Source organism: Anomaloglossus baeobatrachus, chromosome 2, assembly GCF_048569485.1.
Source record: "Anomaloglossus baeobatrachus isolate aAnoBae1 chromosome 2, aAnoBae1.hap1, whole genome shotgun sequence".
In the NCBI taxonomy this organism is placed as follows: Eukaryota; Metazoa; Chordata; class Amphibia; order Anura; family Aromobatidae; genus Anomaloglossus; species Anomaloglossus baeobatrachus.
Window position 1 is genome coordinate 464,020,947 of NC_134354.1, and position 23,605 is coordinate 464,044,551.

At 42.4% G+C, this 23,605-nt stretch overlaps 1 protein-coding gene across 2 annotated transcripts in view; it reads left to right on the forward strand.

The window, feature by feature from the left end:
• Positions 1-23,605, forward strand: part of CALN1 (calneuron 1) — a 650,929-nt gene that overhangs the window by 400,101 nt on the left and 227,223 nt on the right. For both annotated transcript variants that reach the window (XM_075334231.1, XM_075334230.1), the window contains exon 4: positions 4,897-5,009. In XM_075334231.1, the coding sequence (XP_075190346.1) occupies positions 4,897-5,009 (113 nt within the window). The remainder of the gene's footprint in view (positions 1-4,896; positions 5,010-23,605) is intronic.

Consider the following 23,605-nt stretch of genomic DNA (forward strand, 5'->3'; position numbering starts at 1 on the left):
CATGCTTGCCATCAGATTCAAGCATTTGTAGCACCCCTGAGGTACCAGATGCCACAAATGTAACCCGTGGAAATCCAAACCCCGGAATATCTGTGCCAGAGCAAACGCACCAGCACTTTCAGGCCACTCACACAACCCCAACACCACACTGGGAGACTGCCTAGTAACAGGTAAAAGGGGAGGGCACTGATTGGACAGTACCACCCAGTCTGTAGGTAGAGACCCAGTGACGGGGAGGGGCCAGTGGTCAGTTGGATAAGGGGGGAGGAAGTGGTGTGCAGTCTGGTAGGAAGAGTTGAAGGAAGCAGTCTGTCAGGAGAGTCTGAGGAGAGAGTCTGTGAAAGTCATTCAGAGAATGAGGTGAAGAAGGAAGTAAAGGAGAGGAAGAGAGGAGTAGTAGTCGGAAGGAGTAGAAAGTGAAAAGACAGAAAAAGACCTGCAGTGAGAACGGAGTGCTGTGAAAAGGAGAGAGGACCGTGAGGTGGGGAAATCGGAACTCCAGGACCTGTGGCCTCCTTGTGGAAGTACGAGACTCCAGGAACCGCAGCGTGTCCGTGGAAGGATGGAACCAATCTCACAGACCTCAGGACAAGGCAGGGTGCAGATTCCTAGGACAGTGAGACCCTTTATGGACGTTGTCAATTCTGCCAGGTGAAGGAATCTCCAGGGTTCTTCACCACCAAAAGAGTCTGAAGCATCAGCAGCAAAGAGGGGACCAGGGACTGAACCCATTAAATAGTCCAGGCTGCCTGCAGTAGGACCAAGAGAAACAGAGGGGTTCCCAAGTAGCTCCAGGCCACGGGAGCCCATCAACAACAAGTGCGCATGGAGGACAGTGATACCAGGTCACAGCTAGCACGGAGAACAAGTGTAGCGGATACACCTGGGACCGGCACCCGCGGGTTCAGGTACCACCACAGAAAAGTAAACAAGGCAAGTTAAACTACAATATTGGTGTGGACTGTTTCCGTGACGGCGTGCACTCACATAGACTGTTCTCCACTACAACCTCCATCATCAATTGCTGGGGCCTGTCCCTGCTTGCGGAGGGCTCTAACCATTCAGGCTGCATCACTCTATCAGCCCCAGCAGAAACCTGCAGCGGCGGCCCCAAATAACCTGGCCGCACACCGCATGTGGCGTACTCGACAAAAACGCTTTTTATTTTCTTTTATTTTAAATCCCTTTTATTTACTCCAAAAGACACCACCAGGGTCATGGAACTGGACCCCGCCACGGCTGACGTCCCAGGACTAGTCCGGCCCAGCTCTGAGTCCCCCAGCCCTGGGGCGGGCATGTCACATGTCTTGACCTAATTCTGAACCCAGGTCTCTTCTACATGTTCCTAATGTTGGGTCATACTGGTTGACTCACTTGGGTAAGTATACAGCTTTTTCTTCAACTCCACCCACAATTGTTCGATTGCGTTGAGGTCTAGGGACTTTGGGGGCCAATCCAGCACCTCTACTTTATTGAAACTGAACCATTTCTTTGCCAGTCTTGACGTGTGCTTTGAGTTGTTGTCCTGCTGGAAAACTATGTCGTCCTTTTCAAAACCATAGTACTCGACAGTACATAGGATACTTGTAGAATACTCACATATTGCTCAGCATTGACACCAACATCAATCCTGGTCAAGTATCCAACACCTTTGGGTGTGAAACAACCGCATATCATCAGGCTTCCTCCACCAAACTTGACAGTTCCTTCAATTTCTAGATCCATTCGCCACTTTTTCCTTTGTTTCTTTCAGACCCATTTATACCCATCAGAGCCTGATTTATTATCTTTTGTCTCCAAATCACCCATTTTCAATCTTATATTGTCCGCTTTTTGTACTTTTTTGCAAACTGGAGCTGATGCTTCTTATGACAATATTAACCCCTTGACCCTGGGTGATGTTTTTAATTTTCATTTTTCCTTCCCCTTCTTCCGGGATCCCTAACTTTTTTCTTTTTCCATCAATATTGCCATATTAGGGCTTATGTTTTGCAGAATGAGTTGTATTTTTAAAAGAAACCATTAGTTTTACCAAAGAGTGTACTGGATGGGAACAAAGTGCTTGAAATTGCAAAACAAATGTGCATTTGCGTGATTGTTTTGGGGGTCTTTTATCAACCATGTTCACTATATGGTAAAATTGATGTGATCATATAATGCCTCATGTCGGTACGAGTTTGTAATTACCAAACATGTATACTTTTGGGTGAAAATAAATTTAGATGTTTGTCCAAAAAATGAATACTGGTAGTGCTTTCGTCATCATTTTCTGAGACCTGTAGTGCTCTCATTTTTTGGGATCTGGGGCTCAGTCATGGCTTATTTTTTGCATCTTGAGCTGGCATTTTTAATTATATCATTTTTGTGTAGATGCACTGTTTTGATCGCCTGTTATTGCATATTAAATAAATGTTGCGGTGACCAAAAAACAATTTTGAAGTTTGGATTTTTTTTTTTTTGCGCCACACTGTTTAAGGATCAGATTAATTGATTTTATATTTTGATAGATCAGGCATTTCTGAATGCAGCGATACCAAATATGTGTATTTTAATTTTTTTAGCTGTTTTATTTTTTTTTATTTTTTCATGTTTTTAAAACTTGTTTCTATTTATTTTACCATTCCTCCTGGGGGACTTTATCACTGCACTTTATCACTGCATAGTCTAATTGCCTGTGCATTTCTGTTAAATGAAATGAAACGCGTTGGAATATGCATTTTCTGCAGCCAAGTAACCAAGCAACCTTAAGGAGGGGCTATGTATGGTATCTATGAAGCCTGTCTTATGACCATCAGTGAAGCCTCGGCTTGGAGTATATGTTTGTCCTCTGAATTTGGTGAGACCATTCCTTTTTTATTGGCAGGATCCATTTATTTTGAAGAATGGTATCTTAGACTATAAAAATTGTTTTTTGGCTTTATATTTTTTCCTATTTTGTGATTTCTAAATTCTCCTCCTATGGGCGGTTCCTCTATAGGGGAGGGTTTGGACCCTATCTAGCCATAACATATGGTGGTGTAGTATTTGTATGGGAATTTTGTGTGCCTCACATGTGGTGTTGGTGCATTGAGCTTAGTGACAAAGAATCATATGTGTCAATTTTTAATTGCACAATTTTAATCAGTGATCCTTCATCACTTCTTAAAGAGCACTATTAAAGGTTAAGTTTTAGTGTTTGTTTTTTAAAAAAAAAGTTAGAAATAACCCCGTTCTGCTAATTATTGTATTTCTGTTGATCAGAGCAGAATTGCTCTGATCAGCAGAAATGATCATCTCCTATGAGTGACGGTGCTCTGTCGGCTCTCACAGGAAGTGACTCATGGCAGCGTCAGGGGTCATCAGCTGACTCCACACTACCGTGATAACACATTGGGACCCCGTAATCATGTCATGGGGCCCCCGATGGCAGCAGGGAACCGCGCAATCCCCACCACATCCCTTTAAATAGCGCTGTCAGTGTTTGACAGTGCGATAAAGGGGTTTACTGGCACAGGTAGATCTCTGATCCACTCGTGCCTGTTAGCCACATATGTTTGATAATCAGATCCACATACATGTGCAAGGAATGCCGTGGGCTTGCCACCAGAGTCCGTGGTAATTGGAGGGAGGCGACCAAGGGCGTCCCAGTACGTCCTTTATCGTAAAGAGGTAGTCAAGGCTTCTTCACCTTTTTTTGGAACACCATTCCTGACTCGTGTAAAGTGCATTGCCTGATGTTTGGATGAATGTCTGTAATGTCACTCTTATGAAGCATACAAGCCACCTCCATTGCCGTGTTTCTTGCACCAGAAATGATTGACCTTGTGATGAGCTGACTTGTTGACTCCAATATTTTTGCCTGGACGTCCACCCCTTGGCTTTTGAATGGATAGATGGATATTATTTCATATCTTTCTAAGTTTCATGTCACTCACATAATGCAGTTTAGCAATTTTCTTGGCCAAGAGACCACTATTGATGAGCTTGATGATGCTAATTCTCTCTTCTTGGGAAATGTTCTTCTTGGCTGCTCCTTGATTCAAAGCAGTGTCCTTTCACTAGGGAATCATCGTAATAACAGAATGAGCTATTAGGGAATGTGAGAACAGGTTCTAATTTGTAGTATACAGGAAGAAAATAATTTTTCCACCCCCAGGACCAAAACAGTAACAATGAATTGGCATGACATGAATCTGAATAACTAATTTTATGCAAAATAGTTGCAAGTGAAATTTATGTATGAGATAGCCAAGGTAATGGGCTATAAAATGAATGTAGTTTCACATTGGAAGGTGTAGTGGATGGTAAGATATGGAGCCTGAAAGTCAAAAGTTCAAAACATTGTTCCCCTTTTGCTTGTCAGTTTAAATCCACAAAATGTAAAACTTATATCAATGACCTGACTGGACTAATAAGATAAAAATAACCTTTAATATTATATATCAAAATATGTTTATTTACATTTCTACCATCTAATTCTAGATCTGTTGTTATCTTAATGTACTCAGGTCGGTGATATACATAATTAATTTACATGAATTTATGAACCGATACCATGTGCCACCATCTAAGCGTCACTGCTTTCTCAGTTCAATTTTTAACCTGACTGATTCAACATTTTGAGTTCAGTTATCGGAATCCATGGATCCAAGGTATTGGTTGCAAAAAATAGATCACAATATTTTAATTTAATCAAGTTTTTGTCAGTCAAAATCTTTTATGTCTTGGCTCCTTGGGTTCTATATCTCTAAATTATTTTTCACTAAAATTCTCACCAGTATTACTGTGATTTTAAGTTGAATAATTTTGTTTTAGATGTATAAACTCCATTCAAATGGTTAATGGAAAATCCTGTAATATATGATAACACTATAAAATGAACAGCAGGATAATCTTATACAAAATTATTTTTTGTAGGGGATGGTCAAGTGGACTTTGACGAATTTATGACAATTCTTGGTCCTAAACTGGTGTCCACCGAGGGTCGAGATGGATTCCTGGGCAATACAATAGATAGTATATTCTGGCAGGTAAGTACTATATTCTGATCATTTAGGATTCTCTGCTCTTGTTTTTCTCAAAAGAGAATTAAAGGGCTTTTCCACTACTTTTTCACCCCCTAGCTTTTCAAAACATACTTGTAATAGATGTATAGCTTCTATGATCACATCTAAGCAGGGATCACATAGTACTGGATTGTTATGCATATTCTTCTTCCTCTTTTGTTATGTCCGATACATACTTTTCTGGCACAGAAATCAGACTAAATGAAAGGAAGCTGTTACTGGGCTCCTGATTGTAGGTGTGGACATTTTGAAGTGAATTACAGCTTGGCTGAGCATGCCTCCTAAAAGCACAATTAGTCTGCCTCACTACCTCACACAAGCTGAGCTGACAGTTTTGTTCAGCAGTTAAAACAGTGGTCGACACCTTTACTAGTGAAGTGCTGCTAAGTACATTTCAAAGGCAAAGGGTTTAGATAATCTAATTACTAACTTGGGAAGCTGAAAAGTACAGAAATTTGTGTAACAAACACATTGGTAGGGCCATACTGGACATCTGGTAATTGCCAAATTGACTGGTACCTACACTGGGCTGCTCTGACATGTGGTATCATCCAATGTCTTCAGCAATGCAGGGTGGAGAATGGAGGGGGCATGCTAAGTGCTGTATTACATACCAATGCAGTGCATGATACACATTGTAGCAATAGCACACAGTAAGCATGGGGAGAGGAAGTGATGGATGTAATCATCAGAGCAGATGCCAACTGATGCTATCTGCATGATAAAATGTTTATATTATTATAATAAGAGTATGGATGCATTTAGGGGCACATAATAGCATGATTGATGAATAAAAAAATTAAATGAGTTAGGGTAGTGGATAACTTCTTCAATAATTATCTGGTAACCTTTAACCAAGTAACTCAATTCTACTATCTTGAGCTGCATAAGCATATTTCTGAAGCACTCCCTGCACAGGCCTGAGACTCCACAGCAGCTCCATGTCAGTGGGCGGAGCTTACTCCCGGTAGGAGGGGCTTACTCCTGTGAGGCTCCGGATCAGTGAGTGTAGGGGATGGCTGTGCTCAGCATTTCTCCCCTCTTCTGATGGATGGAACATGCAGCATATGTGCTGTATGCTGGAGGAGAAACTTTCAGGGGCTCAGTGGGGAATCCATCCCCAGCAGATGCTCAAAGCCAGCAGCCGGGTGATCACTGTGACCATAATCCCGCCCACTTCTCAGCAACAGCTTTAGTAGAAAGAGGTGGGCGGGATTATGGGCATGGAGAGCAGTGAATATACAATTGCTTAAGTAGCCGGGATATGTGTGAGCTCGAGAATGGCTGCTGCCTCCTGTGACGCCGCAATGTGCAGGGACCAGACAGTCAATGGTGCAGTATATTTCAGCTAGATCTGCACACTTGGGCGCACATTAAGCTGAAACAAGTGCTGAGTTTCTCGGGCCCCATGAGCCCCCTGGCTGTTTGCAGTGGCGACCCCTGCAACCGCGATGGTGCAGAGAGCTCCTAGCGCGCATTGTGCCACAAATGCATCAACTGTAGCAAAGCCTGCTGGCGCCGGCCCCCTGCATAGTAACGTGATCGTCATGGGGTCTGCTGGCACTCGGGCCACAACAAGCAGCTTCAGGGGCCGCATACGGCCCGCCGGCCGCGTGTTTGAGACCCCTGGTCTAGATCATACCATTTGTAATATTAGAATATTGTAGAATATCAAAAGTATAAACTGTTTTACCTCATTTAACATCTTTGATTATCTCACTTAAGCCTGGTAAAACTGCTTTATTTGTCAATCTAAGAAAATATGCCTAGTTGTAAATCTTACTTGATTTATACTCTTAAGCCCGCTTTACACGCTACAACATATCTTACGATGTGTCGGCGGGGTCACGTCGTAAGTGACGCACATCCGGCATCGTAAGGTACATTGTAGCGTGTGACAGCTACGTGCAATTCCGATTGAACGTTAAAACGTTCCTCGCATACACGTCGTTGAATCCTGACAAATTGCATGTCGGGTTGTTCAATGTTCCCGAGGCAGAACATATCGCAGTGTGTGACACCCCGGGAACATTGAAGAGATCTTATCTGCCTCCCGCGGCTCCAGCCGGCAATGTGGAAGCAAAGAGGTGAGCGGGATGTTTATGTCCCGCTCATCTCCACCCCTCCGCTTCTATTGGCCGGCTGCCTCGTGACGTCATTGTGACGCCAAACGTCCCTCCCACTCCAGGAAATGGACGTTCGCCGCCCACATCGAGGTCATATGGATGGGTAAGTACATGTGACGGGGGTTAATCGTTTGTGCGGCACGTTCAACAAATTGAAGGTGCCACACATACGATGGGGGCGGTGCAAATCGCATATGATATCGTATGCGAAATTGCAACGTGTAAAGCAGGCTTTAGAATCCTACTCCATACTCCTTAAAATAAACTTTTTCAACAATTGGGAGTAATATTTTCCTTGATATTTTTGGGCGAGTACATAGTGTCCCTTTTTCACTAAGTATTATAAACAGTAAATGTCATATTTCCTTTCTGTGCTGTCTTTTAGAATCTGGATTAAGATGTTATAAATGTCTACTCTATATAGTTAAGGAAGAAACAAAATCTAACAAAACATTCTTCAAATACAACATACTGTACAAAGCAATTTTATATTGTTTTCCATGCTGTGCATAATTCCCTTCATTTGTTAACTGTACATGCTTACTTATTTTGTTGCTCCCACACAAATATTATGCTTTTATTAAAGGATTATTTCCATAATTGCAATATATTTTGCAAAGCATAGTGAATAGAATACACACTCATTGTTCTACCGAAAAAGTCCAGCATAACGTTTCCTTCTGTGATCTTTGTGTGTTATTTTTTTAGCTCAATCTGCCACGCTATTAATCTTTTTTCACTGGGCAATTTTATGTTTTGTCATCCATGTCACTATAGCTACCTATGTGTTTTTACATAATTGTTAGCTGGTTTCTCCCAGGGTTCAATTCTCTTGCACTCCTGCACAATAGAGGTTTTAATTAGTGATGAGTGATCACTACCGTGCTTGGATGTTTGCTACTTGTGACCAGCAGTTGGATACTCGGATGGACGCAAATTGAATACCAAAGTATGAAAGTCAATCAGGAACTCAAGCATTTTTACGGGAAATCTTCTAGAAAAATGCTTCCCTATTGACTTCCATTATACTCGGGTACTCAAGTCTCACCAATCCGTGCATCCAACTGCTCATTTTGAGTACCAAGCACCAAAGAATCATAGTGCTTATTTATCACTAGTAATATCTATCAGGCCATTCAGAGCAGAGCTATGATGATGAAAACACTTATAGAGGATCTAAAAGGTTGAATTATAGCAGGATTTGGCTGAATATAAAGTGGCGAAGAGGATTAATATACTGCAGGATGAGACTACACATAAAGGGACTGAAAGGAGTGATATACCGCAGGATGGGGGTGAAAAAGAGTGCTATACTGTAAAATGGGATTGTATATAGGAACTGTGAGGAATGATGTACTGCAGAATGAGGGAGCACATAGAGGTGCTAAGACGAGTTGAGCTGTTGTTGCTGATTGCTGAGGGATCAGTGATTTGCTGCAAATACTGCTCTGTTGTAGGCAATGGTAAAGGATTATCTGCTGTCTTATGCATGCAACTCCATCATTTGTAGTTTTACACCACTGATCTTTCAGCAGCCAGCAACAAAAACAGCTCAGTTCATCTTAGGAACCGCTATATGCTGCCCCATTCTGCAGACATCACTCTTTTCAGCCCCTATATAAAATCCATTCTATAGTATAGCACTAGTGTTGAGTGAGTAGTTGACTATTCATACTCACCAGCGTCGGACTGGCTACTGGAGGAAACTCCAGTAATGCCAGGCCTGGATTCAGGTACCTGCATTGCACTACAGAGCTCTCACCTGAGCTCCAGAGTGCAGCCTAGACTGTACCGCGAGCGCCGAGTGATTGATTCTCTGGCACTTTGGTTCAGTTCAAGATAGCTGCAGGGCTGATCTCCGGAGTTCAGGTGAGAGCACCGGAGATCAGCCCAGCCTGTCTGCAGCTGACATGAACTGAACCGCAAGCGCCGGGGAATCAATCACTCAGCGCTTGCGGTACAGTCTCAGCTGCACGCCGGCGCTCAGGTGACAGATTGCTCCGGTAGCCAGTCCGATGCTGGTACTCACTATGCTCTTAGCAAGTGCTGTCCGCTACTCGCATATTCGTTACGATTGGCGGGTGCAATGGAAGTCACTGACAAATACTTGCTAAGTAGCAAATAACCTGAAAGCCGTACTATTCGCTGCTTGCACGAAAAGTACAGCTTTTGGGTTATTCACTACTTAGTGATTATTTCCCATTGACTTACATTGCGCCCACAACTCGTAATGAATATGCGAGTAGCGGACAAATAGTTAGCTACTCACTCAACACTATATAGCACTCCTTTTATCCATATCCTCTTGTATTGAGCACTTGTGATGTAACTTTTGACTGCTGGCCAGTTAGAAGTTATGGGAACAAGATGGCACCGCGGGTCCGGGTTGACATTGAAAAAGGATGAAAATCCCCGGAGGGTAAGTATAATACTTGGGCAGAGGACTTAGATTTATAACACCAATTGAGTACTGAAAATAAAATGCCAAAGTGGTGCTTTTTAAATGTTTAGGTGGAATTCTATTGTTTTCAAACGTCATTGTATAGTAAGCTGCTGCGGGATCCAGAAGTTTGCTGTCAGATCGTGATTAACATTGTTATCTTACAGCATTCAGGTCCTGGGTACAAATCACATCAAAGACTATATGTGCATAAAGTTTGCATGGGTTACATCTAGGTATTCAGGCTTCCTTTCACACCTCAAATACATACTGATAGGGAATTTAGATTATGAGCCCTAATGGGATAATGTTGATAAGTCTGTAAAGTGCTGTGAAATCTTATGTTGCAAATATAAGTAAAGAAGATATATAGACATACAGTTATGTGCAATCTAATGTATTTAACATAACTTAGAAAAAGCACAATCCTCATAATAGCATTTATTTCCATACACACAAAGGCACTATTCAATTCTAAATGAAAAACTGAACAAAATATTAATTTTTAAACTGAAAATGAAGTAAAAGGAATAATAGACTGTTCAACAAAATAGTAGAGTCTGCATTTTCATATTTTTCAAATATTTGCATTATAAACTGAAATTTGTTTAGACTTATTAGCTTCTCTGTCACTGAACTAATCTTTAGTTGTATAACCTTTATTTCTGACTAGCTGTACTACCCGGCTTCGCCCGGGTTAATAACTGTTGTTAACAAAATAGAATGTATTAACATTCCAGGGATAGAATGTATAAATAGAATGTATTAACGCCCGGGATAGTACCTGTCTCTCTGTTTCTCTCCCATTCTCTGTCTGTCTCCCCCTCTGTATATATCTCTCTGCCTCTCTCTCTATCTCTTTGTCTGTCTGTCTCTTTGCCTGTCTGTCTCTGACTGTCTCTGTCTCTTTCTCCGTCTGTCTCAATCTCTTTCCCTGTCTGTCTATCTATCTCTTTCCCTGTCTGTCTATCTATCTCTGTCACTTTCCCTGTCTGTCTCTTTCCCTCTCTTTCCCTGTCTGTCTCTTTCTCTCTCTTTCCCTGTCTGTCTCTTTCCCTCTGTCACTTTCCCTGTGTCTGTCTCTTTGTCTGTCTCTTTACCTGTCTTTGTCTCTTACCCTGTCTGTCTCTTTCCCTCTCTTTCCCTGTCTGTCTCTTTCCCTCTCTTTCCCTGTCTGCCTCTTTCTCTCTTTCCCTTTGTCTCTTTCCCTGTGTCTGTCTCTTTGTCTGTCTCTTGCCCTGTTTGTCTCTTTCCCTTTCTTTCCCTGTCTGTCTGTTTCCCTGTTTCTGTCTCGGTCTCTTTGTCTGTCTATTTACCTGTCTGTGTCTGTCTCTTAACCTGTCTCTTGTCTCTTTACCTGTTTGTGTCTATCTCTTAACCTGTCTCTCTCTTTCCCTCTCTTCCCCTGTCTGTCTCTTTCCCTGTCAGTCTGTCTCTTTGTCTGTGTCTGTCTCTTTGTGTCTGTCTCTTACACTGTCTATGTCTGTTTCTTACCCTGTCTCTGTCTGCCTCTTTCCCTGTCTGCGTCTGTCTCTTTCCCTGGCTGCATTGTGACACGCCAACATTCCATATAAGGGCGTGGCTGCGCATTCTTCTGAACTTCTGGCTGCACTGTGGCTCCCAGCTCCATTCGCTTTAAAGGAGGCAGGTTTTTTGGCGAATAACTGTAAAGCACGGGGTTAAAATTTCCCCTCAAAACATAGCCTATGATGCTCTCGGGGTCCAGACGTGTGAGTGTGCAAAATTTTGTGGCTGTAGCTGCGACGGTGCAGATGCCAATCTCGGACATGCACACACACACACAAACACACACACACACACACACACACACACACACACACACACATTCAGCTTTATATATTAGACAACTGCTTTATATCTGTGTGGCATGGAGTCAACAACCATCTAGCACCTGCAAAAGGTATCCCAGCCCTATCTGACTGGACTACATTCCACAGTTCTTTTGCATTCTTAGGTTTTGCATCACAACCAGCATTTTTTATGTCACTCCACAAATTCTCAATCTGCAGATTGATGTCTGAGGATTGAGCTGGTCACTTCATAATATGAATCTTTTTGCTCTGGGACAAGTATATTGCCTGCTTGTTGGTGTGTTGGGTTAGTTTTCATACTGAAATACCCATTTAAAGAGCATTTCTTCTTCAGCATAAGGCAACATGACCTCTTCCAGTAGTTTGATATAATCAAATTGGTCCATGGTGGTATGCTATAATTGGGTGAATGTATAGCAATGAAGATAAAACATACCTTTTAATAATTAATTTAAAATATGTAGGATCCAAATATAAACAACCAAACAAAAAGTGCCAAACCAGTGCCTACCAGAGGTTCAGGCAAATACTTGCCAACCCACTTTATTCTGCCACTGCAATTTACATGTAACCCCCTATTTGTATCCCCCACAATTGCTCCCCTGAGGAATCTACGTTATTGTGGAGGAAATACGTATGGAGGGTATTGGTCAATTATATTGGGTTCATTTAGTTCCATACTTGGGTACTGCCCTTGTAAGGGCAGGAGTTACACAGGGGCACAACAGGGTTAATTATCTTTACCTGTTGTGCGGGTCCTAACTGGAGATGTGTGATTGAAGATTTTAACATCAGACTGGGTGAGATCAAATTAATTTATTTATATGTCTATGTCCCTTGATATTGCACTGATTTGACACTTTTTGTTTCTTTGTTTATATTTGATCCTAGGTATTTTAAATGAATTATTAAAAGGTATATTTTATCTTCATTGCTATACAATATATTTATTTGATTTGGAAGATTTACCTGTTATTTCCATTTATAGTGGAGATTGGCTTTATTTCATACTATAATTGGGCCCAACTCCAGAGTATGAGAAACATCTCCAAACCATTATGCTTCCACCTCCATGTTTTAGTCATCATAGTCTACTGCGGCTTGAATTCAGTGTTTATGGGTCATCTCATAAATTGTTTGTGGCCCTTTTCTTTAGGCCAGTCAATGTGTTCTTTGGAAAACTGTAACCCTTTCAACACATGTCTATTTTCTGCAATGGAACTTTACGAGAGTTTTGTGCAAATAATTTGTCACCATGTACATGTCTTCTGATGCAGTACTCCCAGGTAACTAAAGAACTTTAATCCCCCGGGAGCTGATCAGTTGATGTTTCTTTGCCATTGGTATTCTATGATCTGTGCCGATGGTAGGACATCTTTTCCTACCACATGTTTTGGGGTTTGTTTGCCATTTCAAAGCATGGGGAACCTTTATAGCGGAGCAGGCAATTATTTTCTGCACTTCTTTACATGCTTTACCCTCTCCAATCTACTTATTGATTTAAAGTTCTTTCTCCTTCAGTACAGTGTCTGCAATGACCCATTTTACTCACTGAGCAAGGGCTGAAACCAACAGGCACAACATTTTCTGCCTTTCATTTTTAAATAAGGGCCATAACTGACATCTGTTTCTATACAGAATTAATGACCTCAATAATTGAAATCCACATTTCTATTAATTAGAACACTCCCTCTTTCATTATATAAGTCTGTACATTTACACATAAATGTATATGAAGTATTAAAAACTGTTCCTGCTAGTTTGAGCCTATATTGATACATTATTAAAAGTATATATATTTGAAGATTGTATCCAAGTTCTTATTTTAGATGTGTGGCAGGATGCTCTTTTGCGATTTGTGCGTAGAAGTCAAAGGGTCAATTAATTATAAATCAGGTCAGTTTTAGCTTCTAGAATTTATGACTTCATTTTCTCTTCTAGTAAAACAGTTGCAAGGAATTGTTTAGTATTTTTAAATGAAGAGCTCCATGATTTTTAAAGATAAGATTCAATTACAAGTGCAAATAATGCTAGAAAGATGTCAAATACATTTACTTTAGAAACTAAAATGTCTGTGAACCTTTTGATATAACATTCCAAAATTGAAATCATACTGTGACTTTACTTTTGCCCTTCACAGTTTTAGAAGGCTGCAAATAGATTCATATTTTCTGAGACTTGGACTTACTTACTAGAAATTCAATTATTAATAAAAGTGGACAGAAATGCTGTTTTGTAAAGGGCGTATGAAGCAGTGGCATTTTTCTAGTACATTTAGAAACTAAAGTAAATAATTTTATCCAGCATTGAAATATATGAAACTTTGCTAATTATTTAATTAGGGAATTTGGCTTTATTCCCGTATAAAAATGCATGTAAGTGGTTGCCAAACCCCTGAATCTCCCCAGTATATTTGCCTGCCTTTAGCTGTATTTCTATCATAATATACTCATTTAGAGTACTGATGCTGACTGTAAAAGGGTTAGCCCTTGTCTCCTCCTCTGAGTGTTAGGCTAATCAAAACATTTTTTGTACTCCAAGGATTCGATTCATTAAAGTTTTGAGACTAAAATTCTGGGGTAAAAAGCTTTGAAAGTTGGAAAAGTTTTGACGTAACTCAAAACTGCACTAAAATGTAGCGACTTTTGGCGATTTCAAGCCATTCTTGCCCAGCTCTGACAAAGTGGACATAGCTAGGGTGGGATGGGAGCATAGTGACCACCGCACATCAAATTCATGACAAGCAGTGGCATTTGCTATGCCACAAATCTTACTCAGGTCCCTGACTAGAGTAAGATTAGTGGTGCATACATACTGTACTTGCATACCACTTCTCAGACAGTCCCGATTTCTGAAGTTGTGCACACCTCTTAATGAATCAGGAGAGTCTAACTCCAGCATGCCTCCTCATCAAGACCGATCTTGATGAATCAGGGCACATACCATATTTTTCAGATTATAAGACGCACCGGATTGTAAGACGCTCCCCAAATTTAGAGGAGGAAAATTTAAAAAAATGTTTTTTAATGTTAAAATGAGGTTCCATCTTCTAGTCTTATGGTCCATCTTATGTGCCAATTGTAGCTTATCGGGAGGGGAGTGCAAGGTCATACGAAGCTGTATGAGTGAGGCGATGCTGGATGGAGGGTGTTTCACGGCGGCATGGCAGTGCGAGGAAGCCGCCATTTATCTCTCAGTGACGGTCCCGATGGACTACAGGAAAATTGTGCCAAAGGAGGTGCATACAAAGATTGAGATCTCGGATCTATGAGATCTCACTCTGCTCAAGCACTGCCTCCAGCGCCATTTTCCAGAAGTGCATCATGTCCGTCACTGAGAGATCGATGACATTTGCTTCGCGCCATCAGTACACCCCCTCCTTCCAGCCCTGTACCTGTAGCATCGCCCCACTCGTCAGCTTCATGTGATCTCGTGCCCTGCCAGTAAGCTATACTTGGGTTATAAGATGCAACCCCATTTTCCCCCCACATTTTTTTTTTTATAATCTAAAAAATATGGTATATGTATATTCTATATCACAGCACCTGAAACCAGGGAAATAGACTTGAAAAAAGCCGGAGTTTGGAAACCACTTACATGCATTAAAAAAATAGACAAATTGCCTAATAAAGAGATTAGCAATTTTTCATAATTTTGCTGGACAAAGTTATTACAAAAAAATGAAAGTTTAGTTACTCTTTAAAGAGGTTTGATCTACAACAAATATAGTTTAGTCCATAGCAATAATTCAGATGTACAAATTATGTTCTGTATCTGCAGTTTCTTTAATTTGGGGCTTCAACACATGTAAAGTAAAAATAACATCTGATTTTCAAGAAAACTGCACTTACTGTATTTTCTGAAGAAACGACTCCTTTTATGCTATATAGAGGTAAATGCTAAATTTACAGGGTCATGTAGCAAAAATTAAATGTTCACCATTCATAAGGCAAAAGACCCGCACATCAAGACAGGCAATGTTCATACCAGCCTTGATGAGGGGTGTTGTGGCGCCTGTTTCCAGATCCACACGCCTCTTAATAAGTCAATCACATCTTAGTGGCACTCACCACAAATCTTACTCCAGTCAGAGGTGGTGGAAAGGATACAACTTGTCATTAATAAGACCGGGGGAAGTTGCCACTCTGTTCTGCCCCAGATCTGCCCATTTTGGCAGAGCTCACCGAAATTGGCATGAAAACATGAAGTTATGCAAAAGTTTGTGTTACATCAGATTTCTGAATCAGTCCAAAATGGCAGTTGGGAAATCTTCAGAAATAGTAGGCTTCTACTTTATCTTGCTTTAACATCTTGCTCAGACCTTCACTCAGGAATCTCCAAGCTATGCCTTAGCTACTTCTAACAATTGTATCTTTCCTACTACTGCCCACAATGTTGAACCTGCTGTGTTGCCTAGTAGCCCTGTAATACTGGAACTGATTTTCATTCTGTATCTGTTCATGCTATGCCACTTTGTATTGCACCTTGTACTGTACCGCATTATACTTTGCTTTTTGTGCCCTATTGTATGTTGGAGCTGTGCCTTCATGTAAAGAGCCTACTGCACCCATGTCTGTTGTATCCCGCTGTACTTTGCTTGACATCAATGATTTCTGATTGTGCCAGATCTGCATGTCCTACTATCCCCATGTAACCTGCCTAGAAAAGGTATTCATACCCCATTAGCTTTTTCACATTATAGCCACAAACTTAAATGTATTTTATTGGGATTTTATCTGAGATACCACCACATATTCAGCCCCCCTGAGTGAATACTTTGTAGGACCACCTTTTGCTGCAATTACTGCTGCCAGTCTTTTTTGGTATATCTCTATATTTTGTCCATTGTTCTTTATAAAATAGCTCCAGCTTAGTAAGATTGGATAGAGAGAGTCTGTGAGCAGCAATTTGCATGGCTTGCTTCATATTCTCAGTGGGATTTAGGTCTGGGCTGTGACTAAGCCATTCACACACATAAATAAGCATTGAGCTAAACCATTCCATTGTAGGTGTCGCAGTATGTTTAGAGTCGTTTTACTGCTGGAAGGTGCCACAGTCCCAAGTATTTTGTAGCCGCTTATAGATTTTCCTCCAGGATTGCCATGTATGTAGCTTCATCCATCTTCTCATTAGCTCTTACCAATTTCTTATCATCTGTAATGTGACAAAAATGTTGAAAGGTTCACAGAATATGAATACTATTTCAAGGTACTGTATAGCACTAAATACTGAAGACTCTTTAACTCCAAGCTCAGCATTTTTTCCCTCCTTCAAGTTATTATGTACATAAACTACCTCTCTGGACTGTATTTTTCAACTAAAATTGCATCCCATGGATGCAGATATACTTTGTTGTGTTGGAGAAAACATATGTTGGATGGCCTCTTGGCCTCTTAATACCAGACCCTGATAACCCAAATTCCCCATATTATGAATGTAAACTGCTAATCCATTACCCTTATCTGCTTAGAGAGCACAATACAAAAACTTCAGTGAAACATCACTTATATGTATGTTTGTGTTGATAACTAGGCCAAGTAATCTCTGAACAATATGATATGTCAAGCCTTGAAGTTTCAGACTATATCTATGAGAGGGAAATTGAAGTTAAAGCTGGAATTTAGTCAACGATAATGTTCATCATTTCAGTCATTAACCGATCATAGGCACTAGTGGTTAAAGGAATGAACAATGGGACATTATTGCTTCTGTCTCGCCCACCTGCAGCGGTCGCCCCAGGGACACTACTCCACCTTCAGGGATGCCACAGGGTCTTCACTTTTGTATTTCTGGCAACAGGTATGTTGGTTTTGTATATGTATAAGTCGTGACGCCAGTCACGGTTTGCGGTCAGGGATATGGGTGACCGCCACTGCAGGTTTAACGAGCATCTGGGACTGATGGAGTCTGCAGTCTGGTGGTATGGCCTCCCGTGAGTGAGGCTGGCCCCAGGGGCTCAGGTGTGTAGAACAACAGGTCCCAGTATAATTCAGTCTCAGTCCAGAAAGTCTTTCAACTTGTTTACTCACTTTCAGATGCTTTTGTGAGGAACCTGGGCGATGCTGAGATTAAACCAGGAGAAACCAGGTATCCTTTAGGCCAGTCTAAGGGTAACCGTTAACTCACCTTCCTAGCACTTCTTGTTTCGGATAACCCCTGACTTGAAGTACCGTGGGATTCATCCAGGGAAGTCGCTACTGCCTTTTCTCCCCATTTTGGCCCGTTTGCCAGCAGCGTGGACCAAGGAAGATGGCTCCAGGCTCGATCCTCCTTATGAGCCCCCTCGTTGCTGCTGAGGCTCGGACTCTAGATGGTTGGTGAGGGACTTGTAGTTCCCCTCACCGGCAGCTTTAGCAGATCAACTCGCCTTCCTAGCACTTCTTGTTTCGGATAACCGTTGACTTGAAGTACCGTGGGATTCATCCAGGGAAGTCGCTACTGCCTTTTCTCCCCATTTTGGCCCGTTTGCCAGCAGCGTGGACCAAGGAAGATGGCTCCAGGCTCGATCCTCCTTATGGGCCCCCTCATTGCTGCTGAGGCTCGGCCTCTAGATGGTTGGTGGGGGACTTGTAGTTCCCCTCACCGGCAGCTTTAGCAGATCAAATAAATGGACGTCTACTCTAGGGACCTGTTCCCCGTGCATGCCTAGTCACCAGGAGTCCCCGTACTCGACCAACTGACTCCTTCAGCGTCTTTCTGACTGACTTGCTGGTGACCGTTCTCCCCCTCTAACGGCTACTTCACGTGCAGGGTCTGACTAGAGTGCGCGCACGACTGCGTCTCTTACCAACCACGCTCACTGCTACAAGACTGGCTCTCCTCCTACTTTCCTGACAGCCGCTGCAACCTTAGTTTCCAGCCCCTCTGCTCCACCCCTTGATGAGATGTGGAGGCAAGCCCACTCTTGGGTCTGCCCAAGGAACCCCTCTCAAGGTGTGGGAGACCTGGTTGCTATGTGTCTGTGTGTACACACCCTATTCCAGCCTTCCAGCCTTCAGGATTACCTGGAAATACTGCCCCAGCATGGGTGCAGTACTCAGTGGTGCCTAACCAGGTCAGGGATGCCACACTTCCAGTTGTGGGGCATACCACTGGAGTGGCTTGTTCTGGATCTGTAGGGGTACCAGCAGGGTAGTATACCTGATCTTTTTAAGCCTATAAAGTTTTTGTTGAGGTAGGACAGACACTTTAAGTTCCTTTGTCCATGGTACAAAGAAAACCCAATAAATAGTACCATAATTGAGGATTATTTCTTTGGGGGTATGGAGCTCTATCTGTTTTAACCACTGTTTGACACTGTACATATGAAAATAATAGAATATAAATTATACTGTATAGTTTAAGGACACACGGCGAGTAAAATGGAGCAAGTGGAATATGATAGAGAATCCCATTCCACTCGGACCAATATTACTCTACGGGTTACAAAGTCAAGAGAAAAAAAAGCCTCATATCTCACCGTGACATTTGAATCCTGACCAGGAGCATATTAGGTGAGACTCCAGCCCAATCCCGGACAAAGGCACTTTTAAAATTAAGTTGAAGGCGAATCTCCATAAAATCACAGTTTTATTTATTCAAAGTCAAAAGTCCGTAATGGTGGCAATAGATTTTCTATGCGTCTCTGGCACCATGCACCCTTAGTCAATGAAACATTGTAGATTTTATGGAGATTCGCCTGCAACTTGATTTTGTTACTCTATGGGATCGCACCGATAAGCAATTTGTTTTCTCTCGCACCCATACAAGCCCATGGATGTGAGAAAAATATTGCATTGCAGTCACATTATAGTGGAGTGCAGTGCGATATACGCATCAGCTGACAATGGAAGAGATAGGGAGATTAGTCCCAACCCTCTCCTCCGCAGTACCCATACTATCCTCCGTGGCGGTGCTGCAATTGCAGGATCGCATTACAGTGGCATGACACTCGACTTAAGGGGGCTTTACACGCAGCGACATCGCTAGAAAGCACGAAAGCACCTGCCCCCGTCGGTTGTGCGTCACGGACAAATCACTGCCCGTGGCGCACAACATCGCTTACACCCGTCACACATACTTACCTGCCTAGCGACATCGCTGTGGCCGGCAAACCGCCTCCTTTCTAAGGGGGAGGTTCGTTCGGCATCACAGCGGCGTCACTAAGCGGCTGCCCAATATAAGTGGAGGGGCGGAGATGAGCGGGTGGAATATCCCGCCCACCTTTTCTTCCTTCCTCATTGTGGGCGGCCGCAGGTACGGTGTTGTTCCTCATTCCTGTGGTGTCACACATAGCGATGTGTGCTGCCGCAGGAACGATGAACAACCTGCGTCCTCAACAACCAACGATTTTTTGAAAATGAACAACATGTCAACGATGGGTGATTTGGTGAGTATTTTCCATCGTTAACGGACGCTCATTGGTGTCACACGCAATGACGTCGCTAACGATGCCGGATGTGCGTCATGGAATCCGTGACCCCGGTGATATATCATTAGATACGTCATTACGTGTAACTGGGCCTTTACACTCACAGCACAGCGGGAGCCAAGTGTCGCATTAATGCTTGTGTGGCCCTAGCCTTATTGTGTAAAACTGGTGATCGTGATCTTAGAGATCTAAATATCGTTTAAAGAGGGCTTTTTTTAAACAGTTTGACACAGGTTATCATTTATTTTGCTTTGTTTGTGCATAAATGCAGTATGTACAAAATATATATAATTGGTAATCTTATGAATGGTCATTTCTCTGTAGTAATTTTTTGGCTTTAAACCAATTTTGCAAATGTTAGCCTTGAGTGATTTAGGGTAAATAATTTCAGTAACTATAATACTGGGACCATTGAAAAGACTAGTGCTGAATAGAAAATAATAAACTATATTTTGATATTGTGTGTTTTTCCTCCTTTTCTTATAGAAAATAGATGACCCGCTGCTTTCCCTGCTATATTTAGATCCAACTGACTGTTTGCGGTTAAAGACTTTGACTACTTAGCTTGTGTTATTCCCAGTAGTGTCTCACTTGCATTAAGATATTTTATTGTTCACAATTTATTTTCATATCGCATACTTCCAGCTACTGCAAATAGATACTCAGGTAAATTAAAATTTGGAAGCAGCCTTGTAGTCAATGGGATTCTCATATTTCTATTTTCTTGCCATTTTATGCATTAGACCGTTCACTACTTTTTATTCAAATGTTCAATCTTTTAATCTTTTAAAATATTCCAATTATCTTTAGAAAAATATTCACCTTTCCATTTATAGTCTAAATGGGCTAATTTTTTAAAGTTATTCAAGTGCTTTACGGGAAAGCGATAATGTTACAGGGCAAGCAAATCTAGAGTCTATATCTCCTCGACTAATGACTATACTTAGATCATCTGTGGCTAATGGCTGTTATCGTGTGGTTTTCTGAAGACCAGTAGTGCGATAACATAAAGAAGACTGCTGTAAAATGCTATAGTTGACCTTTTTAGGAGATTATAATAAACATGTTTTGAATCATTTCTGATGTAAATATTAACTATATTAAATTTATTGGGACATAAAAATGATGTGCTGTTAAATATTGTTGCATCTAAAGAGGACTTGAAACAGATCATCACATACATTGAACTGCATATTTATTGAAGCACCACTCCAGCATTTTTTTGGGGGGTTCACTCCTGGAGTGGTGCTTTCAATCCAAGTCCCCCATGTCACTCCGGGAGCAAGTGAACTCTCAGCAAACAATGCAACACAAAGGTAAAGCCAGGGAAGCAATTCAATGGAAGTCCCTGCCGCTAGGGAGAGGAATCACCTCCTAATACTCACTTGACTCTGATTCCTGCTCTCCCTAACATCTCTAGATGGGTCATTCCCCCTGTGGGCTGTCATGTGCCTAGGCCCTCACTGGCCTTGAGCTCACTCTAGTGATGGCCAGTGAGACTCTAGTCTCACCGCTGCAATAAGACATCACGAGGAAGGTAAGACAAATAGGTGGAAAAAGACAACAAATAACACTCCTCAGCTTCTCCAGAAGGAACTTCTCAGCTGTAACAGAAGCGACAAGCGACACCTCAGCTAGACAGGCTCCTTCAACAGGGACAGCAGAAACTAAATAATAGCCAACATAGAGAGTACTGGAAACTCAGCTAAAAATACAACTACTTGTTAGATTGCAGCAGGATAGGAAGGAACCTTAACCCCATCAGCATCGGATAAAATTAAATAAGCTCCAACTCTGACTGGCCGGATGTAAGAAGTTACATTACAAGCGCTCATTACAACTCTATGAGAGCCAAAATGACTTATAGTCAGCTGTGACCTCTGGTGCACTGCATGAAACACTGGAGCAGCCTGCAGATCACAAACTCCCAAAGAACAACTCAAGTGACACAGTAAACAGATAAATATGCCGGAGTATAAGACCGGTGGCAGAGGACTTAAATTGAAAGGACCACTCCAACAGTGAAATAAAAAAAAATGCTGGAGGAGTTCTTTAAGGCCAGTTTCACACATCCTTCTTTTTGCCGGTTTGGCGGATCCAGCTCGCTCCCGTACAGTGAATACAGTACAATGACAGCGCAACAAGCGCCGGTCACATGCTGTCATGTGACCGGCGCATGTGACCCGAAAGTTACAGCGCTGTCATTGTACTGTATTCACTGTACGGGAGCGCGCCGGATCCGCCAAACTGGCAAAAAGAAGGATGTGTGAAACTGGCCTAAGGGGAACTTTTCACCATGAAAATGCAATCCAATCTGCAGACATAATGTTTTGAGCAGGGAAAATTGAGTAGATTGATATATAGTTTTGTGAGAAAAGATTCATTATTTACAACCTAAGGTTTAATCATTTCCAGGGATGTTCGGTCCAGTAGGCTGTCAGTAACTGACAGCTTTTTATGTATAAGTCTCTATACAGGGATAGCTGTTAGTCACTGATAGTACCGCCTACTGGACTGAAAATCCAAGATAGAGCAGAGGTTTAAATGATTAAAACACAGATTATAATGAATATTTTCTAACAAAGTTGTGTATTTGTTGCGGGCGGGGGCCGCTGCTGCTTCTCTCTCTCTCGGGGGCCTGCTCGGATCCGGGCTCGCTGCTGCGGCTCGAGTGGTGACTGGACCCGGGCTCTCTCAGTTGTGAGGACGGGCTCTCACGACCACCCGTCCTCACAACTGAGGAGCCGGGGCCCTGTGTCGGTATGCGGGAGTGATGGCTGCTGGAGGTGGGGCGCTGGGCTGGACCGGGGGACACTAGTGTACTCACAGTTCAGTAATTTCATACGAGTCCAGTAATAAACCAAGTTACCAGTGGCCAGCTGCCTTAGGAGGGTGCATTCGGGTCCCGCACCCAGGTGAATGAACAGGAAACCCTCGTCATGCACTTTGTGTTTTTCCTTCTGTTGGGATGACTTCGCATGGAACGGAGAAGTCCACTCCCGGTTCTGTATGTGTTGGGAGCTGTGGCCCGCGAAAGCTGACCCTTGGGATTTCAGTGGGTTTTTGGATGGACACTAGAGATGAGCGAACCGGTCCCGGTTCGGCTCGAGGTCGGCTCGCCGAACGGAGGTCCCGTTCGAGTTCGGCTCGTCGAACGTTCGACGAACCGAACTCGAACTGCATAGGAAACAATGGCAGGCAATCACAAACACATAAAAACACCTAAAAAACACCCTCAAAGGTGTCCAAAAGGTGACAAACAACTCACAACACAACACAAACACATGGGAAAGTGACAAGGACATATACTCATGCGAAAACAAAAGAGCAGGACAAGGAAAAAGAGGAGACACAGATAAAGATATGGCACGCCCTTCTAAAATCATGTAAAACACCGCAAGGTGACTCCAAGCGTAGTCTCCCTTTTTTTCCAAAAATTGTGCCCCACACACACCCACCCATTCAGTAGCAGCACTTGTGCCCTAGTTGTGCACTTCACAGCTAGATTTGCATCAAGCACATTCAAAAATACGGCCTAATTAACCGTCCCCAGGATGACACCAGGGTAGGTAGCAAAGTCTTTCCTGATCCCAGCTCTGTTCATCTTGGCTTCTTTTAAAAACACAGCAAGCAAGGGTTACTCCAAGCGGAGTCTCCCTTTTTTTCCAAAAATTGTGCCCCACACACACCCACCCATTCAGTGGCAGCACTTGTGCCCTAGTTGTGCACTTCACAGCTAGATTTGCATCAAG